General features: G+C 47.4%; 1 protein-coding gene across 1 annotated transcript in view; it reads right to left on the reverse strand.

The window, feature by feature from the left end:
• SLC2A9 (solute carrier family 2 member 9) overlaps window positions 1-18,601 on the reverse strand; it is a gene marked incomplete at its 3' end in the record, with an annotated part of 191,731 nt that overhangs the window by 157,517 nt on the left and 15,613 nt on the right. Inside the window, exon 3 of the mRNA XM_040238338.1 lies at window positions 4,992-5,152. Coding sequence (XP_040094272.1) covers window positions 4,992-5,152 — 161 coding nt within the window. The remainder of the gene's footprint in view (window positions 1-4,991; window positions 5,153-18,601) is intronic.

Raw genomic sequence — 18,601 nt, forward strand, 5'->3', positions numbered from 1 at the left:
GCCTAGAGAGACCTTTGTCGGCAAAGTGATGTCTTTGCTTTTTAATATACTGTCTAGGTTTATCAAAGCTTTTCTTCCAAGGAGCAAGCATCTTTTAATTTCAGGACTGCAGTCACCATCCACAGTGATTTTGAAGCCCAAGAAAACGAAGTCTGTCGTAATTTCCATTTTCTTCCCCGTGTATTTGCTGTGAAGTGATGGGACTGGATGCCATGATCTTATGTACCTCCTATGTAATCTTGTCTTATCTCCTGGCTTTAAGGGTCACCTTTGTACTGATGACATCTAGATTTACATCTGAGTTCTGGGCACTTCGGAGTGCTAGACTCACAAATCTAATCGTGCACTTGACATCTCCCCTGGAAAGGCTAACAGACAGTTCAAACACAGTACACCCAAAACTGAGTTTCCAGTATTGTTTCTTCCCTTCCCCCCCAAACCTTGTTTTTCTCAAGGGTTTCCCTACCTCAAAAAGCAACTGCTCAGTATTCTGTAATACCCTAAACAGGAAAAGAACTTGAAGAAGAATAGATACATGTTTATGTGTAACTGAATCACTTTGCTCTACCCCTGAAACTAACACAACATTGTTAATCAGCTATGCTCCAATATAAAATTAATTTTTTAAAAATGCAATGCAATCTTTGCTCCTTGTGATTGTTCAAGACAAAAATATTAGCACTATTTTTTATTTCTCTCTTGCTTCCCACACAATCCATGAGCAGGGCTTGTTTTCTCTACTCCCAAACTATTTCCAGAATGCAAACAATTCTCACTGTTTCTCACTGTGTCTCATGACAAACCCAGTGCAAAACGAATCACTTCACCTGGCTTATGGAAGGATGTTCCTAATCAGCCTCCCTAAATCCACTGATAAGAGCAAGCCTTTCAAAATGTGAGTCAGATCACAAAATACTCCAGTAATTTTCCATCTTACTCTGAGTCAAAGCCGGAGTCCCAACCTTTCCCTACAGTGTCTTCCGCTTCTGAACCCAGTGACCCCTCTTGCTTCATTTTCTCCTCCCGGACTCAGCTCCAGCCATACTGACCTCCTGTCTTATCTTCAAAGGAACCAAGCCCATTCTTCCCCCAGGACCTTTGCACTTCCTGTTCCCTCTGCCTGAAGAGCTGTTTACCCCAGGGACTTTGTCAGTTCTGTGCACCACCAAGTGCTTGGCACATAGCAAGCTCTCCATGAATATTTGTCGAGCAAAATAAATGTATGGGCGAATAAACAGCATGCAAGCAAGAGAAGGATGGTCATTTGGGGACGTTATGGTAGACAAAGTTCTAGCATTGAGCACTTTCCCTCCATCCTTTCATATACCCAACAAATGTTTATGGCTTGCCTGCTGTGTTCGAGCTCCTGTGCCGTATGCCGGGGCTCCTATACAGACCCTGATCTTACACTGAGGAGCTCACCTTTCAGGGGAGACAGAAATGCAACTAAATCATTGCAACCCCAAATGCCAAGTGATGTGACAGAGGGAAACAGGAAGTCCTATGTGAGCTCAGAGGAGGCCAGTGTTGTTTCTGACAGACATGTGGTGGGCAGTGGGCGGAGCTAGAATAAAGGTTTGTTACTACTTTTAACTGTCACTCACTGCCCAGTCCTTGCACGTTTAATACCAAGTGGGCTACATCCTTAAAGCCAACTGATGATGCGTAAACCACGTGTACTGGAAAAGCCCCATGCTTTGGTCTGCTGACTCCTTCTGTTTGAGACTTTGGCCTCTAGGGGGTACCAGGCACAGCCCTCAGCTTTGACAACCTGCAGTATCTCTGCACATTGTCAAATGTCCCTAATGGGGTAGAATTGCCTCCTTTGGAAGAGTCTTGACAGTTTGCAAGCTCTCTCAGGGAAGTGAGATTCATGCCTGGGGCCTGTCTGAGGACTGTTGGAAGACGTCTGTGGCGGGGATGTTCAGGAGGAACCATATCTGTCTAAGAGGCTTAGGCCACTCTGCCCCCGCCGTGGGCAGAGGCCACCTGTTCATGAAGCCAACAGCAAGCAAGAGCTGAGAGGAGAGAACACAGATGCATTTTCTTATGACATCATAGGAGCTATTGGATTCAACTGAATTATATTTCAGCTAAGTGAGCCAACTAATTCCCTCTAAGGCATAAGCCAGTCCGATATGGGTTCCTGCCATTTAAAAAGTGACTCGGGGAATCCTGAGTGAGAGAGACTTTCTGTGAATCTTATCTCAGTCACTCTTCAGAGCTGCCCTCTCAGGTGGGTTGCTTATCTGAGCTTTACAGACTTGGAAGTGAAGGGGACACTGGTTGCCTCTCCTTGTCCTCTATCTCCTGTTCACGGCACTTCCCACAGTCAGAACAACTTGCACACTGAATTGTGCTGGGTCTGCCTCCTCTGTGGCCCAGAGCACCAGCTCCAGGCTGCAGGCATCGTCTCTCTTTGTGTTGCTAAGTGTAGACACAGTGCCTGGCTCCCCAGAGGTGCTCAAAAGCGTGTGCTGAATGGATGAACCCTGGCTTTGCTGGAGAATCTGACTGAGGATCTGATTCCAAAGCCTGAGTGAGTTTCCCTATGGCTTCCCACATGTTTTCTCAGTTCTGCTGCAGAGAGAAGAACTAGATCCAATGATATGTGAAGGAGGCCAGTCTGAGGGCAACTGAAGGAATCTATTCACCATCGGCTCTGCCAGGCCCCTCAGGAAGAGCTGAGGGTGAAGGGGATGGGATGGCAATGATGGGAGGGAACATAAGTTGGGTGCTGGGGCAGCCTTGTGGTATAAGTGCCCACAGGCAGATATGAGGTAAGTATGTGTCACCAGCAATAGAGTCTGGGACTGGAGGTGATTCCATTTGCAGGAATAGGCTTAGCAACAGCGCCTTGGAGATCCTGGAAAGGGGTGCCGATTTGGAGGTCAGCTGGTCACTTACTCCTTGTCAAACAGTCAAGGATGTCCCCAAACCGCTGCCAGCAGGACACTAACTACAATCTCCTTGGCAAGTGGAAAGATCATGTGCCACGGCTGACATGTATTGGCTCCAACCTGAACTCAGGCACCACGTGAGCTGGCTGAGCTTGGCCAGATGCTCTGACCTCACTTATTCCCATTCTCCATGGATAGAACTCGCGGAGTAGGGAGAATTAAATAAGACAGCGGGTGTGAGTGCCTGGAACACAGAGGAGCCTCAGAAAGCCCTGACTCCATCCCACAATTGGTGTACCTCCTGTGTGATAATTTCCCATAGCTACTGCCCTGGAAGCCACCTGGGTGACAAGGAGAATACTGGCACCTGCTCTACCTCACTGGGGTACCACAGACCTTTTTGAGCATCACATGGATTTTTTTTCAGAATGGCTGCCTGCTCCAGCCTTTGGAAAGTCTGCTCTGAACATCACCAACCCTAATTTGAGGATGTGAGGCCAGGTATAAAGTAGTGGGTAGCACCATTCTTAACAGTATTTCTGTAGCCCTGAAGCCCAGAGGGATTTCCAGGGGTCTGACCCATCTCTTCACCAATTCAATGCAATATGGAGATTTGTGGTCCGCCTGCTGTGTTTCCCCATGGAAACTTCTCCAGTGGGCTTCCCTTGTGGCTCATCTGGTAAAGAATCTGCCTGCAATGTGGGAGACCTGGGTTCAATCCCAGGGTTGGGAAGATCCCCTGGAGAAGGCAAAGGCCACCCACTCCAGTATTCTGGCCTGGAGAATTCCATCTGGCTCTTTTGGTGCTTCCCTTGTGGCTCAGATGGCAAGGTGTCTGCCTGCAATTCGGGAGACCTGGGTTTGATCCCTGGGTCAGGAAGATCTGCTGGAGAAGTAAATGACAATCCACTCCAGTACTCTTGTCTGGAAAATTCCATGGACAGAGGAGCCTGGTGGGCTACAGTCCATGGAGTCACAGAGAGTCAGACACGACTGAGTGACTTCGCTTTCTTTCACTTTACTATGTTTGGGTGACCCTCTATTATGTCAAGGTGATGATGAGAAAATAATATGGTGGATAACAATAGCTTCTCTTCATTGAGCTAATGGGCCATTCTCCCCCATTAATTTTCTCTAGCCCTTACAGCATCACCTGCAGGGTAGGAACTCTTGTCTCTATTCCACAGATGAGAGACCTGAGGTTCAAATGTCAACACAGCCAGGAAGTAGAAGACTCATGATTCAAGTTCACATGTGAATGCTCTAAAGACTCTACTCTCTCCACTAAACACCTCAGCATCCCCCAGGAAGCTGCTATGAGCAAGGACACAGAGCAGATGTTTGGGGGAATTTATGGGTAACACAATCTTACCCGAGAGAAGGCTTCACGTAGAAAATAAAAGACAAATGAAACACAGGGGTAAAGTGGATCTGATTGGAGAGGGTGATGTTGGGGAATTTTAACATGAAATTAATATTGACGGCAGCTGTGCTTGTAATGGGACGAGTTTGACATGGCCCAAATGTCTCTCAGTCAGGAGCCAGTTAAAGAAATTATCATCCAGTCATACAATGGAAGACTGTTTAAGCAACTGATTTTTTAAAAGCAGCTCTGTAGATATCTCTGTGGAACAGTCTCTAAGACACTGTGCTGACTCTTGTCCAATTGCTCCCACACCTAGATCCCTCTCCACTCTCCCCTCGCTGCTCTGAGCCCTGAAGCTGGTCCTCCTGAGCTGCACCAATGAGACGCCTGGGTTTTCAGGCTTCCGCTTGGGTTTGACCAATGAGAGGCGCCTATGGCAGACTGGAGGGCCAGCAGAAAGGAAAATCAGAGTATTTCTTCCCAGCTCCTCCCTGTTTGGACAGTAGGGTCCTGACAAAGCCTGATGCCTCCACAGCCTCAGCACCAGCCTGTCAACTCCTCACCCGTGGATTCACTTTTCCTTGGCTTATGGTACCCTATTTCTGCTCCTTGTCTTTCTGGCATTATAATCTCTCCAGTTGGACTGAGTGGAATTCTGTTGCCTGCTGCAATCCTGACTCTAATACAGACATAGTATGGCCGCTACAGAGGGGGCCCCCACTGACCTCCCAAGAAATTTTCCGATCACCTTCACCAGGAACGTCCCCACGAGTCCACCGATGGCGAATATGGACACGGTCACAGACCAGAGCAGGGTCAGAGTGTCCGAGTCTATGGGATGTCCATGCCTTCTCTCCCATGACTCGTTGTAAAAGGCCTTGATGTACTGAAAACAAACAACAAACCATGTTATTCCTCCCAGCTGCTCGAAGCTCATGTGTATATAAACAAAATGACTTTTATGAAACACTGGTTTCATACCAGGCATTTCGCTAAGCTCTGTTTGAGCTCTGTTTCACTGAATCCTTCTAACAAACCTTGTGGACAGACCTTATTTTTAAATCCTTTTGCAGGTAGGGAAATGGAGGCTCAGAGAGACAAACTAACTTGTTCAGCTGAGTGGCAAACCTGGGAGTCAAATTCAGATCTGACTCTGAACCAAGGAGAACCACACAACAGAATCACCTTGAAAATGTGTTTAAAATGTTCATACCTAAATAAGGGAAAATATTTGCCACCTTGGGGTGGGTAAAGATTCAAGACACACACAGAAAAAAACCACAAAAGAAAAACAAAATGTTCATTTGGATTTCATCTGACTTAGAGTGTTCTGCTCTTCTGAAGGCATCATGAAAATTGGAAAGAAAAGTCACCAAGTGAGCTAACATATTTGCAACCCATGTAGCTACAAAGGATTTGTAGTCACAATATGTAAAGAGTTCTAACAAATCAATAAGAAGACAACACAAGTAGAAATGAGTCAAAGATTTGAACAGACTCCAAAACCAAATTCAACTGACCAGGAAGCTAATGACATAATGTTCCACATGTTTTGTAACACAGAAATGTAAATTAAACTCCCAGGGAGGGCTTCTCTGGTGGCTCAGTGGTAAAGAATCCACCTGCCAATGCAAGAGACATAGTTCAATCCTTGGTCCAGGAGGATGTCACATGCCATGGAGCAACTAAGCCTATGTGCCACAACTATTGAGCCTGTAGAGCCCACATGGCACAGCCTGTGTGCCCTAGAGCCTGTGCTGGGCAACAAGAGAAGCCACTGCAGAGAGGCACCAGCCTAGCTCACCGCAACCCAAAGAAAAGCCTGCCAGGTAGTGAAGACTCAGCACAGCCAAAAATAAATTTTAAAAATTATTTAAACAAACCACAATAAGATGCCCACTTCCTGCTCACTAGACCCTCCCCCACCCCAACACGCACACACACTGCTGTCGATTCTGACTCAGTGGGTTTGGGATGGGACTGAGTGATTCCGACATGCACCAAAGACTGAGGTCATGAACTGTGCTCCCCACGAGAGTTCCATCTCCAAGAAACTCATAGTTCCCCATAGGTACCCCATAAAGGCCCAGAGACCTCTCCAGTAACAGCCAGTGTTATAGCATGGCAGAAAAAGCACAGGGTCTGGTCACACAGACCTGGGCTTGAATCCCAGCACAATGATTTGCTAATGATTTAAACCAGCTGAACCTGGGTTTCTTCATCTGCAAGATGGGAGTGATAACACTGATGTCTCGGGCTGTCATGAAATCACCCAAGAACTTGGAGCAGCACCCAGTACTTGTATGGAGATCACCCAATCCTCAGGGAGATTAAAGATGAACAGGTCTGGTAAGGGTTCAGTAGTGACTAGCAGTGTGTACTCTGGTGGGAATTTAATTTGTACACTCACCTTGGAAAACAGTTTAGCTTTACCTAGTCAAGCTGAAGATCCTAACCTAGAACCCAGGAAATCCATTTCTAGAAAATTCCTCTTACTTAACAAAGAGGATATTGGAGGTGAGGAGAGATAAATTGGGAGTTTGGAATTAACACATACATAAGGAAGGAAGCGAAGTCACTCAGTCGTGTCCGACTCTTTGCGACCCCATGGACTGTAGCCCATCAGGCTTCTCTGATGTCCAGGGGATTCTCCAGGCAAGAATACTGGAGTGGGTTGCCATGACCTCCTCCAGGGGATCTTCCAGACCCAGGGATCGAACCCGCTTCTCTTATATCTCCTGCACTGGCAGGCAGGTTCTTTACCACTAGCGCCAACTTACCATACATAAAACAGATAAACAACAAGAACCTGCTGTAGAGCACAGGGAACTGTTTTCAATATCTTGTAATAACCTATAATGGAAAAGAATCTGAAAAAGAATATATACCTTCTCCCTGCAGAGATTCTGAGCCTGGCTCGCCAGCCCTCCCACCCATCTTGGGAGCTGCTCACTATTTTTTCAACGCCTTCTTTTTTAGCTTCAATCAGACAAACTTGCTGTTGTGTCTAACTCTTGAAACTCTACCAAAACACATAAATAATTCCATTTCATACTCACGGGAACCTTGGCGGTTGACACCTCTGTTTACAGAGGAGGGAGCCAAGAGTAAGGTGTTTACCCACATGGCTAGTAAGTGGTGGAGAAGGATTTTGCGAAGTCTGCCTGGCTTCAGAGCCTGAATACAACCATCCACCAGTGTCTCTGCCTGTCATGATGAAGGTATGAGAGTGAAGCAGCTAAATCCAACAGGACATGTATTTATTTTTAAACCATCATCACACCATTTTTGCTAAATATCAGACGCCTTTATTATTGTTTCTTTTTAGCTCTGCTGGGTCTTCGTTGCTGCGTGGGCTTTGCTCTAGTTCTGGCGAATGGGGGCTACTCTCTAGTTGCGGTGCCCGAATTTCTCATCGCCGTGGTTCTGTTGTTGGGTAGCCTGGGCACATGGGCTCAGTAGTTGTGGCTCACGGGCTTAGTTGCTCGGTGGCATATGGGCTCTTCCCAGACTCGGGATTGAACCCATGTCTCCTGCATTGGCAGGTGGATTCTTTACCACTGAGCCACCAGGGAAGACCAGGATATTTACAGGTTTAAAGATCAGTACTGATTAGGTCCTTACTAAGTTTCCTTGTTAGGTCCCAAAGAGCGTAAGAAGGATACCCCTCAGGAAGCCAAGTATAGGGCGAGAAACAGCATGGTTGGCGCTAAGCCAGAGGGATGGAGTGGCTGCAGGAAGGCAGTTGGGCTTCCCCTCACAGCTCAGTTGGTAAAGAATCTGCCTGCAATGCAGGAGACCCCGGTTCAGTTCTTGGGTAGGGAAGATCTGCTGGAGAAGGGATAGACTACCCACTCCAGTATTCTTGGGCTTTCCTTGTGGTTCAGCTGGTAAAGAATCTGCCTGCAATGTGGGAGACCTGGGTTCGATCCCTGGGTTGGGAAGATCCCCTGGAGAAGGGAAAGGCTACCCACTTCAGTATTCTGGCCTATACTGTATAGTCCATGGGGTCACAAAAAGCCAGACACGACTGGGTGACTTCCCTTTCTTTCACTTTCACAGGATGCCCCCAGGACTACCGAGAGGGTCCAGACCCTCCAGAGAAGCTGGAGTGAGTGCCCAGGACTTCCCAGGCCTCTGGCCCAATAATCAGGAGACCTTCCAGCATTGAAGGTCATTCTTAGATGTGACTTGGTCCCTACTGCAGTCCTGCACAGATTCCAGCAGCTGTGCTGGGAAGAGTCTTGCTGATGCCTGCTCTCAACAGCCTTGTCTTCCCACGCCTACAGCAGTGACCAGGGTCCTGAGTTTACGCGCAGAAATTAAAAGGATGCTGTTTGGGAGGAAATGTTCTCTTTTCCTTTCCAAGCTCTCAGGAGCCTGGTGGGGGAAGAGGCGGCTTTCACATCTCTCACTTGCTAGGCGCTGCTTTGGGAGTCTCTGCAGAAGCTTCTTATTTCAATTTGGGGAAACTGGAGAACCGATGCATCTGCAGAGGGCTGGAGAAGCCTGGCAGAGTTGCCCCCTGTGGAAACACGTCTCCAGCGGTCCCCGAAAGCTGGTTTCAAAGCGATGCCTTTAGCAATTAAACACTTGTCTTTGGGTGTGAATTCAGCCAAAACCAAGATGAAAGGCAGCCCCAAAGCACATGTGAGAGCAGAAGCCAGGAGATGAGGCTTGTTGAGCTAATTCACTGCATGACTCATTCATCGGGCTGGAGATTCATGGAGTATGTTGGCACGGACTGGTAGTGCCCAGTACAGAGCAGGTGCTGAGATGAGTGTGTGTGTCTTAAATTGAGTGTCTGCTATGGGCCTGGCATCATACAAAAATAAAAATAGGGAACCCATACATCACATTCTCCACGTGCCATGCACTAGTCTAAAAACTGGAAACACATAACCCGTCCCCTTGGCAACTCTCTGAGACTGGTCCTGTGTTCTGACTTGTCTCCTGGGCAGATGAACCTGAGGTGCAGCCACGGGGCTCTCCCAAGGTCCCATTATGGTCAGGACTCAAATCTAGGCAGCGGGACTCCAGAGCCCACCTCTTAACCACAACTCTATCCCTGTTCTTCGTCTGGAAAACACAAAGATGATTACATCAATACCCCCAAGTACATGTGGAAAGACTGAACCGGGGGAGAGGTGAGGATGTGGCATCAACACTGGCTGACTGCTAAGTGGGTTTCAGTCTGTATACCTGCTCCTTGGCTCACCTGGAGCCATTCTGTGATGTTTCATCAGAGCCAAAAACTTTGGAGTGAAGCGATGCATCTGAAAGCTGCTCTGAATCCATTGGGACTGCAGAGCCTGCACAAGTGCACAGCATCCACCCTCTTCCTATTCCTGCCTACACTGCCACATCACATGCCTCAGTCTCTTGGATCTGGGGGGGCAGGGGTGGTGGTGGGGGGAGGGGTTCATAGGACCATTTGTCACCAAAGATGTGTAAAGAGATGTTAAGAGTTCCTGGACCTTCTCCTCACTCACTTCCTTTTCCTGCAGGCTGGACAGTCACAGAGGACCCCCCGCAGAGGCCTCTGAACCTCTCAGAGATGGGGGAGCCACTCAGTAGAAGGAGCCTGGACCCCAGGGTGTCTGCAGGGAGCAGAGCACCTCTGCTCACCTGTTTGGGTGGCCAAAGGGCTGGGAAATTAACTTTCATTGTGTTCAGCCACCAAGATTAAGGGGTTGTGTGTCACCGCAGCTGGTTTACCTGAGTGCAATCAACCTGACCCCCAAGCCCAGGCCATGACAATGGCCATGATGAGGCTTTAAGAAAGAGGGTGTTCAGTTCAGTTCAGTTCAGTTCAGTCGCTCAGTCCTGTCCTACTCTTTGCGAACCCATGGACTGCAGCACGCCAGGCCTCCCTGTCCATCACCAACTCCCAGAGTTTTCTTAAACTCATGTCTATCAAGTCAGTGATGCCATCCAGCCATCTCATCCTCTGTCGTCCCCTTCTCCTCCTGCCCCAATCCCTCCCAGCATCAGGGTCTTTTCCAGTGAGTCAACTCTTGGCATGAGGTGGCCAAAGTATTGGAGTTTCAGCTTTAGCATCAGTCCTTCCAATGAAATCTCAGGACTGATCTCCTGTACGATGGACTGATTGGATCTCCTTGAAGTCTAAGGGACTCTCAAGAGTCTTCTCCAACACCACAGTTCAAAAGCATCAATTCTTTGGCACTCAGCTTTCTTTATAGTCCAACTCTCACATCCATACATGACCACTGGAAAAACTATAGCTTTGACTAGACGGACTTCTGTTGGCAAAGTAATGTCTGTGCATTTTAAAATGCTGTCTAGGTTGATCATAGCTTTTCTTCCAAAGGAGCAATCATCTTTTAATTGTATGGCTGCAGTCACCATCTGCACTGATTTTGGAGCTGAAGAAAATAAAGTCTGACACTGTTTCCATTGTTTCCCCATGTATTTGCCATGATGTAATGGGACCACATGCCATGATCTTGGTTTTCTGAATGTTGAGTTGTAAGCCAGCTTTTTAACTCTCCTCTTTCACTTTCCTCAAGAGGCTCTTTAATTCTTCATTTTCTGCCATAAAGGTGGTATCATCTGCATATGTGAGGTTATTGATATTTTTCCCGGCAATCTTGATTCTAGCTTGCGCTTCATCCAGCCCAGAATTTCACATGATATACTCTGCACATAAGTTAAATAAGCAGGGGTGACAATATACAGCCTTGACATACTCCTTCCCCTATTTGGAACCAGTCTGTTGCTCCATGTCCAGTTCTAACTGTTGCTTCTTGACCTGCACACAGATTTCTCAGGAAGCAGGTCAGATGGTCTGGTATTCCCATCTCTCTCAGAATTTTCTTAAAATCTTTATTAAAATAGTTTGTTGTGATCCACACAGTCAAAGGCTTTGGCATAGTCAATAAAGCAGAAATAGATGTTTTTCTGGAACTCTCTTGCTTTTTCCATGATCCAGCGGATGTTGGCAATTTGATCTCTGGTTCCTCTGCCTTTTCTAAAACCAGCTTGAACATCAGAAAGTTCACGGTTCATGTATTGCTGAAGCCTGGCTTGGAGAATTTTGAGCATTACTTTACTAGCATGTGAGATGAGTGCAATCATGTGGTAGTTTGAGCATTCTTTGGCATTGCCTTTCTTTGGAATTGGAATGAAAACTGACCTTTTCCAGTCCTGTGGCCACTGCTGAGTTTTCCAAATGTGCTGGCATATTGAGCACAGCACTTTCACAGCATCATCTTTCAGGATTTGAAATAGCTCAACTGGAATTCCATTATCTCCACTAGCTTTGTTCGTAGTGATGCTTCCTAAGGCCCACTTGACTTCACATTCCAGGATGTCTGGCTCTAGGTGAGTGATCACACCATCATAGTTATCTCGGTCATGGAGAGCATTTTTGTATAGTTCTTCCGTGTATTCTTGCCACCTCTTCTTAATAATTTTTTTTTCTGACAAAATGTGGTCCACTGGAAAAGGGAATGGCAAACCACTTCAGTATTCTTGCCTTGAGAAACCCATGAACAGTATGAAGAAAGAAAGAGGAAAGATTTAGGCAAAATCATGAAGGGTGGCTAGGTGTGGTAATATGGGCCTTTGACTAGAGATTTCCTTTTATGTTTTGGGGAACTCATAAGACTCTATTTGAAAGAAGTAATTTGTAAAAAATATATAGTTTTAAGATTGCCATATTAGTTCATCTCTAGGCCACTACGAACAAAGCTAGTGGAGGTGATGGAATTCCAGTGAAGCTATTTCAAATCCTGAAAGATGATGCTGTGAAAGTGCTGCACTCAATATGCCAGCACATTTGGAAAACTCAGCAGTGGCCACAGGACTGGAAAAGGTCAGTTTTCATTCCAATTCCAAAGAAAGGCAATGCCAAAGAATGCTCAAACTACCACACAATTGCACTCATCTCACATGCTAGTAAAGTAATGCTCAAAATTCTCCAAGCCAGGCTTCAGCAATACATGAACCGTGAACTTCCTGATGTTCAAGCTGGTTTTAGAAAAGGCAAACGAACCAGAGATCAAATTGCCAACATCCGCTGGATCATGGAAAAAGCAAGAGAGTTCCACAAAAACATCTATTTCTGCTTTATTGACTATGCCAAAGCCTTTGACTGTGTGGATCACAATAAACTGTGGAAAATTCTGAGAGAGATGGGAATACCAGACCACCTGACCTGCCTCTTGAGAAATCTGTATGCAGGTCAGGACATGGAACAACAGACTGGTTCCAAATAGGAAAAGGAGTACATCAAGGCTGTATATTGTCACCCTGCTTATTTAACTTCCACGCAGAGTACATCATGAGAAACGCTGGACTGGAAGAAACACAAGCTGGAATCAAGATTGCCAGGAGAAATATCAATCACCTCAGATATGCAGATGACACCACCCTTATGGCAGAAAGTGAAGAGGAGCTAAAAAGCCTCTTGATGAAAGTGAAAGAGGAGAGTGAAAAAGTTGGCTTAAAGCTCAACATTCAGAAAACGAAGATCATGGCATCTGGTCCCATCACTTCATGGGAGATAGATGGGGAAACAGTGGAAACAGTGTCAGACTTTATTTTGGGGGGCTCCAAAATCACTGCAGATGGTGACTGCAGCCATGAAACTAAAAGACGCTTACTCCTTGGAAGAAAAGTTATGACCAACCTAGATAGCATATTCAAAAGCAGAGACATTACTTTCCCGACTAAGGTCTGTCTAGTCAAGGCTATGGTTTTTCCTGTGGTCATGTATGGATGTGAGAGTTGGACTGTGAAGAAAGTTAAGTGCCGAAGAATGGATACGTTTGAAGTATGGTGTTGGAGAAGACTCTTGAGAGTCCCTTGGACTGCAAGGAGATCCAACCAGTCCATTCTGAAGGAGATCAGCCCTGGGATTTCTTTGGAAGGAATGATGTTAAAGCTGAAGCTCCAGTACTTTGGCCACCCCATGCGAAGAGGTGACTCATTGGAAAAGACTCTGATGCTGGGAGGAATTGGGGGCAGGAGGAGAAGGGGACGACCGAGGCTGAAATGGCTCAGTGGCATCACTGACTTGATGGACATGAATCTGAGTGAACTCCGGGAGTTGGTGATGGACAGGGAGGCCTGGTGTGCTGCAATTCATGGGTTGCAAAGAGTCGGACATGACTGAGCGACTGAGCTGAACTGAGGCTCATTTCGAGCCATCTCATTCACGGAGTCCATCTTTTACTTTTCCATTGTACCTACTTCTGAGAAACCCATTCTTGTGTCTTTTATTAGGACATTCTTCCCTGATGGCTCAGACAGTAGAGAACCTGCCTGCCAATGCAGGAGATCCCTGGGTTCGATCCCTGGGTTGGGAAGATCCCCTGGAGAAGAAAATGGCAACCCACTCCAGTATTCCTGCCTGGAGAACACTATGGACAGAAGAGCCTTGTGGGCTAAGGTACATGAGGTCCCAAAGAGTCGGACACGTCTGCGTGACTAACGCTTTTTTGCTTTTCTACTTCCTCCTACCAGGGCCCAGGTTCCCACCCTGTCTTCTAGAGACAAGTTCTGCAGTCCCTGCCTTCGAGGAGCTGGAGATCTATTGTGGACATAAGAGCCAAATAAGCAAGCACTTACAACATGGAGTAGAAAGACCCGTGGTATCAGGAAGCTGAGAAAGGCTATCACCACTCAGCCAGGTCACTCAGATCAGGGAGACGAAGAACGAGAGTGGGGGCTGGGGTTAGATGACTATAGATGGCAGTTCTCAAAGGTGGAGAAGCTGATGGCCTAGGTGATGACATAGAGACATTGTAAAGGGGTCAGTGGAGTTCGAAGGTGGCCCGGCAGCTGGGGACAGATTGGAGAACTAGGCAGACATGGTCGGAAGTTGACTGCTACCCCAAGGGGTCCATGCTTCATCCTGTGGGTGTTGAAGAGCAGTTGAAGGATTTGAACTTGGAACTGAGATCCTCACTTGTGTTGCAGAACATTCATTGTAGGCGTGGTGTGAGACTCAGAAAGTTTAGCCTGGAGGTGGCTGGACCAGTCAGGAGGCTCCTGAACTGTTAAGAGATGATGAGTCTAATAGAAACAGTTTATAAACTCACCAAAGTGAAAGTGAAAGTGAAGTTGCTCAGTTGTGTCCGACTCTTCGTGACCCTGTGGACTGTAGCCCACCAGGCTCCTCCGTCCATGCGATTCTCCAGGCAAGAATACTGGAGTGGGCTGCCATTTCCTTCTCCAGGGGATCTTCCCAACCCAGGGATCAAACCCAGGTCTCCCGCATTGCAGGCAGATGCTTTAACCTCTAAGCCACCAAGGGAAGCCCTATAAACTCACCAACGAATATTTATATCATGACCAGCACTGACTAGAGCCCAAACTGCAGAGAAATAAATAGAGGCCACAGGGTTAAAGAAACAGAGACTCAACAAGGAGCTGAGAAGTCATGGGTTCGGATTCACTTGCACTGTTTAGTCCTCTGTGACCTCCAGCGAGTGGCTCTGCAGGGCCAGGTTCTCAGTGGTTAAAGGCCCTGGAATCCATTTCATCCAGCTCTCAGCTTGGCCACTTTTCTGTTGGGTGATCTTGAGCAAGTCACTCAACCTCTCTGTGCCTTTGGCCCCTCATCTATGAAATCATTTTCCTCCCTAAAGAGTTGCCATGAGGATTTAATGTGAAGACGGACATAAAGGACAGGGCTGGGTCCACAAGAATTACAAAATTTAAAAAAAAAAAAAACAGAAGCTGGGGTGACTGGCGGGGGTGGGGGGTTTTTGACATCATTGTTTCCGCCTTGTGAAAGAAGGGTTCTAGACTTGTTTACTTCTCAGGTCTACGAAGCCGTGAATAATTTACCACTATCTCCCCAGCCAGCAGCACAGGGGCCAAGCTTTGGCAACTAATTGAACCGTGCAATGCCCAGCCACAGGGACTGCCATAGAACAGCTCCAAAGGATGACAGGAAATTGCCAGACAATGGGAGGCAAATTACCTTTAGACTGTTTTACGATATTAATGTTCCTGCCTGATTCATAGAGGTTGTCATTAATCCATGTCAAATTTTTCTCAGGAGGGCTATAACAATACTCATACATCGAACCCTTGTGTGGATGGGCCAGAGTACACACACCGTTGCATCACAGAGCAGGTCATGCTAGTTAACTCCTTAGGGATTTGCAGAGACAGTCCCACACTACTGAACACCCCGGCACCGGGAGGAAAACAGTACAGAAATCTTTACAGACTAGGCTCTTGGAAGGGAAGATCACGCCAGAGAAAATTATGTCAGCTCAGAGGCGCCACCTAGTGTCCCCTGAACAGCAGAACTAAGACAGGGCGCCGCTGCTGCTGCTGCTAAGTCTCTTCAGTCGTGTCTGACTCTGTGCGACCCCATAGATGGCAACCCACCAGACTCCTCCATCCTTGGGATTCTCCAAGCAAGAATACTGGAGTGGGTTACCATTTCCTCCTCCAATTCACGCATGCATGCTAAGTCGTGTCCGACTCTATGTGACCCCGTGGACAGCAGCCCACCAGGCTCCTCCATCCACAGGATTCTCCTGGCAAGAGCACTGGAGAATACTGGTTGCCATTTCCTTCTCCAAAGACAGAGTGTGCTCAGTTGCTAATCTGTGCAGAATTCTTTGTGACCCCATGGACTGTAGCCCACCAGGCTCCTCTGTCCATAGGATTTTTCCAGGCAAGAATACCAGAGTGGGTTGCCACTTCCTTCTCCAGGGGGAGATCTTCCCAACCCAGGGATTGAACTCTTGTCTCCTGTGTCTCCTGCACTGGCAGGTGGATATTTTCTGCCACCTGTGCAGAAAAAGTGAACATGTCTGGCCTGAGACTTCTAGCCTCTGAAAGGCCTGCTTGCTAGGTGAGTCCTGGGATGGCCTTGGGGAACTTGGATCTGGGAAGTTGAACACACCATTCCCAGAAGTGAGAAGAAGGGCTCCTGGGACTTAAAGTGCCAAAAGTGTGGTCTGTGCTTCTTTTCCGGGAGTCAGGAATTGTGTACGTGTCTCAAGGAGGTGACTCTGTGACTGACCCCTGATAAACGCCCTGAATCCTGAGTCTCTGATGAGCTTCCCTAAAGGAAGACTGCTCACAGAGGTGTCATAGCTTGCTGCTGGGGAAATTAAGGGCATCCGGCCCACATCCACAGGAGACGACCCTGATCTCCCCTGCACTTCACCCCAAGCACCTAACTCCTTGGTCGATTTCGCTCTGCATCCTTTTGCTGTAATCAATCAATCATGAACAAGCCTCGTGGTGTGTCTTATGGGCCCTTCTAGCAAATGATGAAGACTAGGGTGGCCTTGGGGACCCCAACCCACCTCCAGGGTCCTTAGGAAAGCATCCAGCTCCCTCTTGACTTAATATTCAGTTTGCAGCTCTGGGGTGTCTTCTCCTGGAGGAGTCTGAGTAACTGAGAGTATTTAGCCCACTCAGCCGGCTTTCAGAACGAACACTGAGCGTGATAAAAGAGGACACAGTAATTGTAAGCGATCATCGGAGAGGAAGGCTTCCAGAATTTTCTGGGTTCCTCCCTCAACTACCTTTGTAATAAGGAAGGTGGCCCAACCCTTGGGTTTAATTATATAGAGCACAAAGAAAGAAAGTTTCATTTTCTATGTGGCCCAAGGCAGGAGCTGAGAGAAGAATATGTGCTTCCAAATATCCCCGTTATCAAAAAAAAAAAAAATTGATCTGGAGTCTGTCTGCTGCTGGAACATTCTTTTGAGGGATCGCATAGCTATGCTAAGGGCTTTCCTGGTGGCTCAGATGGTAAAGAACTGCCAGCAATGCAGGAGACCCAGGTTTGATCCCTGGGTCAGGAAGATCCCCTGAAGAAGGGAATGGCTACCCACTCCAATATTCTTGCCTGGGAAATCCCACGGACAGAAGAGCTGGCAGGCTACAGTCCATGGGCTTGCAAAGAGTCCAACACAAATGAGTGACTCACACACACACACACACACACACACACACACACAGAGCTGTGTTTGCAGGAGGACAGTGCATTTATGCAGACCTTCACTCAGATAACATTTCCTAGTCCTCTCTGCATGCCCTCTGTTTGGCTGGAGTGAAAATGGTGAGTTCTTTCATTACTCTTCAAATTGCTTATGGCTGCTGAAAATCAGTCTTGAGGCAGCAGGGGATCTCAAAGGACATCCTGATTCAACCCAAGTGCGAGGTGATGGTTTTGAGCACCAATTACAGAATAACTTATTTGTAGAACAACCCGGGTTTGCAGCCGTAACAATCCTGCAGGAAGGACTGGGTGGGGATGAGTGGTCTCTAGCAAGATGGCTAGAATTAGTGCTCAATAAATCTCAGTATTTTTCTCCTGCAGGGCAGAAAGAGAATGTTTCCAGTTTTATCTGCCTGGGTTTGTTCATACCAGTCATGCCATCCAATCTTCTCCATCCTGACTCTCTGCCTTACTGGGCTGGCTGTCACTGGGTTCCCTCTGTCTGGCTACAGCAGCCAGGGCCCCCACCCCTCAAAGCAGAGCTGCTCTGAACTGGGAATATGGTCCTTTGCCCATTAGGCTCAACAAAGGCATTTTCTCCCAGAGGAGCTTTATGAAATGAAAAGATTTTGACTCAAAGAGGCAGGCATCTGAGCTCCCATAATCTGGAGACCCCAGGAGTGGCACCCACAGTGGGGAATATTCAGACATCAACACCCCAGGCCTGGAAAGGCCCCCTCCTCCTGTCAGCCAGCAGCTCTGCCAGCTCTGATTAAAAGCAAACAATGACTCAGAGATCCCAGTTTAAACAGTGCAGCGGCATCTTGTACTAGAGGAAAATTGAGAGCAATCTAAGAGGCCCACTCTGGGAAGGTGGAACAGCCATGGGAGGCAGCAATACACAGCTGTTAGCAATCCTGGCCATGGGGAGTACTCAGTAATGCGGAAAAAATGCTTACAAAATAAATATTGAGCTCCCAAAAAGGATATAAAATGCATATGTGGCTGATCTCTGGGGAAATAAGAAAAGGGAGATTTAGACAAAGTCTTAAAAGTGGCCTTTGGGTGGGGCTGAGATTGTGACTCTCCATTGGCTGAGTGGCCTTGAGTCAGTTACCCCATATCTCTTCCTGCCCCCCAGGCTCCCTGTCTTGTAAAATGAGATTACTGTCACAATATCTAGGGCTTCCAAGGTGACGCTAGTGGTAAGAACCTGTCTGCCAAAGCAGGAGACATAAGAGATGCGAGTTCCACCCTTGGGTCTGGAAGATCCCCTGGAGGAGGGCGTGGCGACCCACTCCAGAATTCTTGCCTGGGGCATCCCATGGACAGGGGAGCCTGGTGGGCTGCAGTCCATGGGCTTGCAAAGTGTCAGACATGAAAGAAGCAACG

This window comes from Oryx dammah, unplaced genomic scaffold, assembly GCF_014754425.2.
Source record: "Oryx dammah isolate SB20612 unplaced genomic scaffold, SCBI_Odam_1.1 HiC_scaffold_3, whole genome shotgun sequence".
NCBI classification, from domain to species: Eukaryota; Metazoa; Chordata; class Mammalia; order Artiodactyla; family Bovidae; genus Oryx; species Oryx dammah.